The 10741-nt window shown below is 38.4% G+C and overlaps 1 protein-coding gene across 14 annotated transcripts in view; it reads left to right on the top strand.

The window, feature by feature from the left end:
* Nucleotides 1–9812, top strand: part of LOC134355408 (fibroblast growth factor receptor substrate 2-like) — a 97918-nt gene extending 88106 nt beyond the window's left edge. For all 14 annotated transcript variants that reach the window (XM_063065254.1, XM_063065252.1, XM_063065250.1 and 11 more), the window contains one exon: nucleotides 883–9812. In XM_063065254.1, coding sequence (XP_062921324.1) covers nucleotides 883–910 — 28 coding nt within the window. In that variant the 3' untranslated portion in view covers nucleotides 911–9812. The remainder of the gene's footprint in view (nucleotides 1–882) is intronic.
* The last annotated feature ends 929 nt before the right edge of the window (nucleotides 9813–10741 follow it).

Consider the following 10741-nt stretch of genomic DNA (forward strand, 5'->3'; position numbering starts at 1 on the left):
CAGCATTTTGTGTGTTACTTGGATTTCCAGCATCTGCAGATTTTCCCTTATTTGGGTTTCTTCTAGGTGCTCTGGACTCCTCCCACAAACCCAAGACTTGTTAGTTGGTAGGTTAACTGGCCATTGTATATTTCCTCTGGTATGTTGGTGAGTGGTAGAATCTATGAATTGTTCAGAGTGTGAGGGGAGAAATCAATGATTGTAGATGTGGTGTAAATGGGTGGTGGGTGGTTGATGGTTGGTGGGCTGAATGGCCTACTTCCATGTGCATCACTCTTTGACTCTAATCAGTACCCTGGCTAGTTAACTCTTTCAGAACTTGATTAGAAGAATCAACTTTATCTAGCCATTCATGTTCTACCCCTCATTCTGTTCTTCTGTGCTTTTCTTTTCAAAATGTTTAAATGTTTGGATTTTTTTAAGTGATATTCTTTCACCTTTGGAATTGATTTTATTTTATTTATTTTATTGAGATACAGTGCAGAATAGACCCTTCTAGCCCTTCAAGTCACACCACTCAGCAATCCCTGATTTATCCCTAGCATAATCACTGGGCAATTTATAATGACCAATTAACCTACCAATCAGTATTTCTTTGGATTGTAGGAGGAAACCCATGCAGTCACGGGGAGAATGTACAAACACCTCACAGCTGGCGGGGGGAATTAAACCTGGGTCGCCTGTACTGTAAAGCGTTGTGCTAACCACTACGCTACAGTGCCACCCAATTTGATTTTGCGTACTGCAGTGGTGTAAGCTTACAGAAAAAAAATAATGATGAAAGAAATTTTACTTTGGGTTATGTATTTAATGCTTCAATGAAGTGAGTCATATGCCTATTTTTATGCACATTTTTAATCCTTCTTCTGTGTTTTGTTACAGCTCTTCATTTGTTGGGACCCACTGCTAGCCATAGTTGCCATTAAAAATGAATTCATTGAAAATGTTCTACTTCTGAAGTGTCAAATATGGTACATTATCGTCTGCATTTTCTTTAAAGAAAACTTTGCCTTTTTTTTAAAAAAGGAACAGTCTCTGTCCAAAGGTCAGAAATACACAAATATTTTAGAATGGCTTTAAATTATTACTACATTCCTGCAGTGATCCTCTGAGTTTAAGACTCTTGGTAAAAAGAAAAAGACATTTTGATGGGCTGCTACTTTAAGAATAGGGCCATGTGCTTTTAGTAAATTTCAACGCTTTATGAAGTCATTTCATTCGTTGATGTGCATCCTATTTAAAACTGTTTGAAATCGACCATGTACAGGTTCTTGGAGACGTACTGTCTTTGATCCGGGTTTCAGGAATTATGTTGATGGTGTTTTGAAGATGGTCATTACTATGCATTCATCAGCATAAACTTGCCATGCATTCTGTGGCAAATTATATGAGAATCTCAGTCACTACTGTCAATGAGGTTAAGGATGTTTGGTACAAATTTCAAAGGTAATCTGCTCAATGAAACACTTCCAATTATCATTGCCAACAGGAATGTTAGTGTTTGACTTTGATCCTTTATAGCTGTATTAATAAAATTAGCACAGGTGCAAATTAAATGAGGTATCCCTGAAGTAGCTATTTCCATGCCTGGTGGGGAAAGTCAACAGTAGAATGCAATGGAACAATTAGCAATCTGCTGGAGGAGCTCAGGTTGTCAGTCAGCATCTGTTGAGGTGAGAAGAAGGGGAAGGAATAGCTGTCTCAAGTCAAAACTTTGCATAAGGACAAGAGACTGCAGAAGATAGAAATCCAGAGTAACACAAAAAATGCTGGAGGAACTCAGCAGGTCAGGCAGCATCTGTGGAAAGGAATAAAGAGTTGACGTTTTGGCCTGATGAAAATCTCAACCCAAAATGGTGACTCTTTATTCCTTTACATAGATGCTGCCTGACCTCCTGAGTTCCTCTAGCATTTTGTGTGTGTTACTTTGGTTAAGTAATGGCAATGATTTATTTGGGAGAGTGGCATTTGTTTGAGATGCAAACTGGAATTTCTTATCCAAGTACGATAACATGGTTCACATTGAAGGGCGTGGGTTTGTATTCTGTGTGAAGAACAGCCTTCACCTTGGACATCTACATGTGAGAACAGTGGCCATTCTCCACAATATTAGAGCTTCCTGAGGTGGGAGGGATGAAGCCGTTTCCCTGGACTCCTCCATTTCAAGGACGGTTCAGTGCCTTTGCAGGGATGGGAAGGGTGATTGAAAGAGAAGAAATGAAAACAAAATGGCTGAAAAGAATGGGGAGGTAAGTTAGGTTCAAATGGGAACATTAAAAGAGGTGGTAAAAGGCCAGTGGATATAGTGACGTGGGCAGTAATAGCTTCATAGTAATTTCCTTTTTGAAAATTGTGTAGATATATCCAAGAAAATTTCAGTTCTTTAAGTTAACAATACATCTGCTTAGAAAATGGGAAAAGGTCCAACAATATCTATTCTTTTGATAACTCATAGGGAACTGTGGAGTAATTGTATATTGTACGTTGCATCGAAAGAATATGCTTTCATCAAGGTGGCCTTCTGCAATTTATATTGAACATCCTTAATTTGCCTCTTTTTCTGTTCTTGGCATCTTGACATTTTCAGGGTTACAAAATGTGCCAAACAAAGTGCCAACCCTCTCCATGCATGAAATAGTGTTTAACAAAATCCAGTCCGTCTGGTTCCTTGTTTACACTGAGACTTCTTTGCTCCTTCAGATTATAGGTACTTTAATTGCTAATTTATGCGTTGTATTTTAGCTGTAGTTAAGTAAAAAGGACCAGAGTTCAGTTTTATCACCTTATACTTTTACCATTAAATGTGACCATTGAACAAGTGTTTGGCCATAAGCCTTTTTCCCAAGTCTGTGGGAATAACTACCGGCAGTTGAACAGATTGCCTGACGTTCTGAGTTTGTTCAACTTTCCCAATATGCCTTTTAAAGCTGCAGTATATTTATGTATTTTGTAGAGATTGAGTTGACGGCTGTGAACTGCTCAGACCAAAACAAAACCGAGGATAGGAAAGGCACCACTATACTATCATCTATTAAAGATCATAGAAACATACAACACAAAAATAAGCCCTTTTGGCTCACGTCACCATGCCAGCCATGATGCCTGTCTGCACTAATCGCATTTAACTATTTTAAACTCGTATCTCTCTTTGCCTTTCCTTTCTGAGTACCTGTCCAAGATGATATAAAAAAATGTAATTAAGATGTTTAAAACTGAAGTTTCAGTTTCGTGCTTTAATGTCTCAACTTGTTAAACTCTTGCATTCTTTTATCCAATTAATATATTTGAAGCTTGTTTTAAAATTCATAATCTTGTTTTGAAATCCCTGTGATATTAACTGCTGTATAAGGCAAAGTGTCATTAATTCACGTGACATTCCTAGATCTAATTCCACTTATTACTTGGGTACACAGGCTTTGCTCACATTCCTTTAGAAGCCTAATAATAACTAAATTATGATTACTACAGTGAGAGATGATCTGCAGTTTAGTTTGCATTAGGTTTGGTGCTGTTGGTAGCTAGAAAAGGGTCCATTTAATAGGCAGAAAGTATAAAATATTAATAGCTATCTCTGTACAGTTGACATCTTTGCTTGTCGATTGTGGCTTGATATTTAGAACATACTGTAGAACAGTACAGCGCAATACAGACTCTTTGACCCATGATGTTGTGACCTTTAAGATCAATCTAACCCTCCCCTTTCACATAACCCTCCATTGCTCTATCATTCTTGCGCTTATGTAAGAGTTTTTCTTAAATGTTCCTAATGTATCTGCCTCTACCACTACCCTGGTAGGGCGTTCCACCACCCCCACACTCCCTGTTTTAAAAAAAAACCTTGCATCTGACATCCCACCCCCCATACTTCTTTCCAATCTCCCTAAAAAGATTCCATCTCATATTAGCTATAAGATCAGCACTTTTAGAGGAAGTAATGTGCCACATCGCTGTAACACAAGGAGGTTGTAGAGATTAATATAGAACCTTGGCATTCCCCTGTTTTCCTTTTAAATTTGCTTGGTAGTGTGAATGTTTACTAAGACAACAATCATTTGACTGCAGGATTTACAAAGTTAGATGAGAATCACAGTGTATTTTGCTCACAGCTTCCCAGTTTTCACAATTAAACTGAATTGTACAGCAAGGAAATGAACGGAATTAAAGTAAAGAAAATCAAATTTGGCCTTTGCAGAGTTGGTTAGATCTCCCATAGATTGCTGAGGTCATGCAGAACAGACATCGCTTTGATTCAGATCTTCGAACTCTGTGGCTGCCTGTAGCAGGAATCGTTGATATAGGCAGGGAAGGATAACACCTATTTGTATCCCTGGATTTTATTGTTTCCCAGAGATTCTTGCTGGGCTGGAATTAATCTCCTGTGGAAGTCGTGAGGAAAGGATGGCGGATATCTGTGATAATCAGAACCCGAATCAAAATCAGATTTATTATCTCTGACATATGCTGTAAAATTCTTTTTGCCACAGCAGTACATTGCAATGCATAAAATATACTATAAATTACAAAAAAAAATTAAGTAGTATAAAAAGAGCAAAAATAGCGGAATGCAGTAAGATTCTATATTAACCTCCATTACCTTCTTGTGTTACAGCAATGTGGCCCATTACTTCCTGTAAAGGAGGTAGTGTTCATGGGTTCATTGTCCATTCAGAAATCTGATGACAGAGGGGAAGAAGCTTGTCCTAAAATATTGAGTTTCTTCAAACTCCTGTACCTCCTTTTTAATTGTAGTAGGGGTTCCTTAATGATGCCATTTCCCTCTTCCCTAAAATGAAGTCGAAAGTAAGAAGTATTTGGATTAATCTGCCTGGTGACAAGTGGTGTTGGAGGAACAAAATATTTTTTATGTCATTCCTGAGAAACAACTTGATAAATGATGGAAGCAAGCAAAGGAGCATAAGGAGTAGACAGTGTTGAGCGTACTATTCCACCAGGTGGCGCCAACGTATAACACTTTAACAATTCAGTTCCATGCAATTTGAAATTTGGAATCTTTGCTTACTAATTGATAGTTCATTAATGTTCTTTGTTTTTGCATTTTTAACCCATTACCTTATCAGTGTTGAAACTAATAAACCCAGAAATTGGAACCAGATGATGAATATATTGCAGCTTTGAAAATGTGTTCAGTGTATTTTGAAAGTTGCGAGCATCCAACTTACCACTTCTGACAGTAAGTGCAGTTGGTAGCTTTCAGCTTCTCCTCCACTGAGCCAGTACACATGGCCTTTGTTCACTCAGTCCTCACGCTAGGATCATCTACACCATTCACCTCTGCTGCGAGGGATTTTGTCTGCTTTTTCAATTGCAGCAGTCTTGTGCACAACTTTTAACATTGGGTTTGCCAGCTGAATGGCTACACAGTATTAACTACTAAATATACAGTATATAATGTCTGTAGTCATCAGAGTGTGGTTCAGCAGAGCTAAACAATGTAACTTCTTTCCCACTTTGCCCTCTTTTGCACTTAGGGGTCAGATATCATTAGATCTAATGTGAAGGCTTGATATTTGCTGTCAAGTCCTGAATGTGGCTGAGCTGCATTGATTAGATTCAGTAGCAGCCTTGTTTGGTCTGTCTTAAATGAGGTTAATGAGTGCCAAATTAGATTGACTTATACTTTGGGCTGAACTCCCTCTGGATTAAGATTGGTCAGAATTTCTTGAAGTTATGTGCTTTAAGTGCTAGTAGGTGAAGAAGACCTTATTCTCTTCAACGAGACCATATGACACAGGAGCAGAATTAGGCCACTTGGTCCATTGAGTCTGCTGCTGATTTGTTATTCCCATAACCTTTGGCACCCTTACCAATCAAGAACCTATCAACCTCCACTTTAAACATACCCAATAACTTGGCCTCCACAGCCATCTTTGGCAATGAATTCCACAGATTCACCACCCCCTGGTAATGAAATTCCTCCTTATCTCTGTTCTAAAGGGATGTCCTTGTGTTTTGGAACTTTACCCCCGGTCCTAGACTCCCCCACTATAGGAAACATCCTCTCCACGTCCACTCTATCTAGGCCTTTCAACATTCGATAGGTTTCAATGAGATTGCCCTTTCATTCTTTTAAACTCTAGCAGGTACAGGTCCAGAGCCATCAAACACTCCTCACATGTTAACCGTTTCATTCCTGGGACCCTCTCCAATGCCAGCGCATCTTTCCTTTTTGATAAGGGGCTCACAATAACTCGAAGAGCAATCTGACCAATGCCTTAAAGTCTCAGATTCAAATCCAATTAGGACAAGAAGCCATCTTTGAGCTCCATTACAGCCAGAACTAGTTCTGACCCACTAATAGAAATATAAATTAAAATAGTTTGAAACTGTGACTTGAACCCTGTCTCTTGTCCAGCTACAGTTCCTTCACAGCAACCCCAAGGCAAGGGCAGCTGTCTCTGAAGCTGCTGAGCAACCTTCAAGGTCACTTTAAATCTGTGGATCAAAGCCAAGTGTCCTTGAATATCTTGTTGACTTTGGCCAGATCCTTAAGTGTAATGTCAGCCTTAAAGCAATGGCCACTATCTTTTCCCAAAACAAACAGGGAGATCTGGTTAAGGCATTATGCACAAGACAAAGTTTTAAATTTAAAAGTTCTTTATAGAAATTCCTGTACAAAGACACTTTAACCCCTTTTTTTGGTAAAAAGTATGGAGAACCTCTGAGACAGCTGAAGTTATGTTTACAGATTAATGCTAAAATTCTACTAGAGCACAAGTGCCTAAGTTGCCATGTGAATAGACTCGTAGCAGTACCTTTCTGTGGAGAGTGGTTTTGGTGTGGTGGGGAAGATTAAAAGATACTACCATTGCCAACGTTTGGTTTATTGCAATTACTTTTGAAATGCAAGGCTTTGCCTGACTCTGTCTATAATCTGTAAAGAAGACAAGCGAGTGCCTTATCACTATGCTAGCCAGATGTTTAGACAGAAGCAAGAGTCTTAAATGCTGTCACCTTTGGCCACACTTGCTGTACTGGCCATAACATTCACAAATTTGTGTTCTTGGCCTCAAAATATGTAGTGTGTAAAAGTGGAAAGTGGTTTCATTCTTCAGCACTGATGACCAATATGCAGTGAACACCTGTGTTCTTCAAAAATACTGGGAATTCAATGAAGAATGTTTAAACCAGGTATAGGTTGTAGGGACTGTGAATGATTTGCAATGCCTTTGTTGACCCACTAGTGACATTTTATGCCTCTAGTCAAAAGCGCATTTGCGCAGGCTTTGTTGTGTGGTTACTTTAAAATTTCAGCAGGAGCGATCTCTTCAGTATTGTGTAAAGTTTCATGAACGAATTCTCTGAGCAGGTTCCAGACCATGTGCATCACTGTCTTAAGGTACTTCATTCCTCTGCACGCGCTGATCTGCTGCCAGTTTAGTAGAAGTTTCTTGTGTACTGCACGTAGTTCTGTAGATGCCCTTGGATGCAGCTGTATATATCAGCTTCTGTGAGCTTTAGCAAGGCACGGATGAAGGTAATCACAGAATTTCTTGAATGTCGATGGGACTCAATGAATCTGAAGAAATGCAGAAACATTTTTTAGCTGAATTAATTTCTATTTAAAGATGAGTATTTTAAAAATAATGGATTGTTTTTGTACTTGATTGCTTTATAAGCAGAAAGCTGATGTTCTGCAGTGCTGAAGTATGATCATGGTTTCTTTTCTGGGTTTGAGGGAATAAAATTTCCAACCTTCCATGAAAGCTGCCATTTAAAATTTACGTTGTCACTGGTAGTGCAGGTACATGTATCATGATAAAATTATGGTTAAAATAATGTTAAATTCTACAACCAATTGTTTTTGCCAAATCAACAATTTACAGGAATATAATTAGATTTAAAATCTGAACACTAATTTCAAGTGAGTAGGTTTTAGTCCTCCTTTGTTTAAAATCATTGTCATGATTATAGAGTTCATAGAGCTAAATAGCACGAAAACCATAAGACAAAGGAGCCATTCAGCCCATTGAGTCTGCTCCGCCAGTCCATCATGGCTGATTTATTATCCTTCTCAACCCCTTTTTCCTACCTTCTCCCTGTAACTTTTGATGCCCTTACTAATTTAGTACCTATCAACCTTTGTTTTAAATGTTCCCAGTGACTTGGCCTCCACAGCCATCTGTGGCGATGAATTCCACAGATTAACCACCTTTTTATGGCTAATGAAATCCTTCCTCATCTCTTGTTCTAAAGGAACATCCTTGTATTCTGAGACTGTGCCCTCTGGTCCTAGACTCCCCCACTATGGGAAACATCCTCTCCATGTTCACTATGACTATGCCTTTTAATATTTGATGGGTTTCAATGAGTCCCCCCCACTCCTGTTCTTCTAAGCTTCAGTGAGTACAGGCTCATAGTGAGTTCAGAGCTCCTCATATTAACTGGTTTAAAATGTTAGGATTTCAAAATACTGTATGTCTGGGTGATCAGTTCAGGCATTTGGAATTTGACCAAATGTCTCTTAGCATCAGCTTAGGGCCACAGAGTCATAGTCGTACAGCATGGAAGCCAGCCCTTCAACCCAACTAGTCTTTGTTGACTAAGGTGCCCATCTAAGGTAGTTCCATTTGCCTTTATTTGGTCTTTAGCCATCTAAACCTTCCCAATCTATGTACCTGTGGAACAGTCTTTTAAAAGTTGCTGTTTACCTGTCTCATCCACTTCCTCTGGCAGCTCATTACACATGTTTTTTGTTTTTTTTTAAAAAAGTTACCCCCTCCCCTCCTTCCCAGGGAAATTTTCCTATCTCATCTTAAACCTGCTTCCTTTAGTTCTTCATTCTCCAAACCAGGGAAAAGAGGTTTGAAACATTTGCATTTCCAAATGGCATATCAGACCTATGGTTCTCACATTGGGCATATTTGCAAGCAGTAGTCAAAAAAAGGTATTACCTTGTTATCCCACTGAATAGAATAGTCCCCTGTGGCTAATGACTTTGACTTATTGTACAGTCTGGTGTCATTTAAAACTGACTTGCATTAAATCCACAGACTGAATTTCCAATTCATCTACAAAATGCTTTTTACATGGTTGGGAACTGTGTAAATTCTGTGATTATCCTATCATCTAAACCCTGATGTCCATGAGTTGATGAACTGTGCTGTTTTTAACCCTTTCCAATCCATGACGTTCAAACCCACTTTGTTCATTCTGATGGTACTGATAATCCATAGCTGCTAGATGATAAAACTCAGCAGTTTAACTTGCAGCCACAATTCAGTTTGCTTGTCTTGATGTTTCTTGGTAGATTTTGCACATCTTTCATCCAAAGTCCTGATATGTTCTGCACTACAACCATTGTTAAAACTACTCATACCTAAGTCATTACTTTATCTTTAAAATATTATTCTCTCTGTTTAACAAAAGTCTCTAGTTTAAATTGAGCTCAAAAATCTTATTAACCGAAAAAGTGCTGTTTGTACCCTTGTGGATGAGGAAGGGTTAAATGTAGTTTAGTTTTCTTTGGGCAAACTGTAGGTACGCTTAAGCAGAATAATTATATTGTAATTTCAGTAAAAGTAATTGTAGTCTGATCCTGAGTATTTATGACTTTAATGAAGTGACTACACTAAAAAAAAATCCTCCTGAGGGATGAGCAATTAAGTTGGATGTTTCTGTTTTATGGAAATCAGGTTATGTTTATAATTGCATTGTATTATACTGTTAGCACCATTTCATACTTTGTTTATATGCTGTATGGAAATGTATGAAATATAACAAGTAAATGTGTAAGAGCAATGCTGTATCATACTTTATTGGCCTTCAAACATGGCATATAGAATAAAGAAATGGACTCAAACAAATTGTTTCAGTATTTTCTTTTAAAAGAGGTCAAATTCAAACTTATTATCAAAATTCATACAGTACATTTATTGATTGAGTAGCAACGCAGATAGGCCCTTCCAGCCTTTTGAGCTTACTGTCCAGAAATCCCCCAGTTTAATCCTGGCCTTGTCACAGGAAGGATGAAACCAGAGCACCCAGAGGAAACTCAAGGGGAGAACATACAAAACTCCTCTCAGGCAGAGGCATGATTTGAACCTGGGTCGTCTGCAATGTAAAGTACTGTGCTAACCACTACGCTACCGTGCCACCCAATGTTACTATACACTACCTTGAGATTAATTTTCTTGTGGGCATTTATAGGAAAATAGATTTATGGAAAAAAAACTATACATAAAGACAGCCAAACAATCCACAACAAACAATGTGCAAAAGAATTCAATTAAAACACTTGCCATTTAAGTGGTCAAGGAATTTAAATAAACATGGGTACTTGCTGTGAATCGCCCTCACATCAGTGTATTCGGGCAAATGGTTTTGTGAAATCATATTTGAGCAATTGTTTCTTTGAAGAATTACCTTGTACGATGGCTGTACTTGGATTTCAGGAAGGCATTTGATGAAGGTGCTATGCCAAAGGTTATTAGGCTAGCTAAAGATTCATAATAAAGGAGACAATATTTTGGGTAGAAGAATGGCTGATTAGCAGGTAATGAAGTGGGTGTAAATGGGTCTTTCTCTGATTGGCAAGTGGTGTTCCACAGGGATTGGTGTTAGGACCCCAACTGTATTTAGAATTAATATTGATGACTGGCATTGAAAAATGACAAGGTTATTTTACTTATTTATATGACAATGCACGTTGCACCATACAGAGAAATGCCTCATTTGTGATATAAACCAACACAACCTAAGGATGTACTGAGGGCGGCTGGCC

This window comes from Mobula hypostoma, chromosome 13 (assembly GCF_963921235.1).
Source record: "Mobula hypostoma chromosome 13, sMobHyp1.1, whole genome shotgun sequence".
Lineage (NCBI taxonomy): Eukaryota > Metazoa > Chordata > Chondrichthyes > Myliobatiformes > Myliobatidae > Mobula > Mobula hypostoma.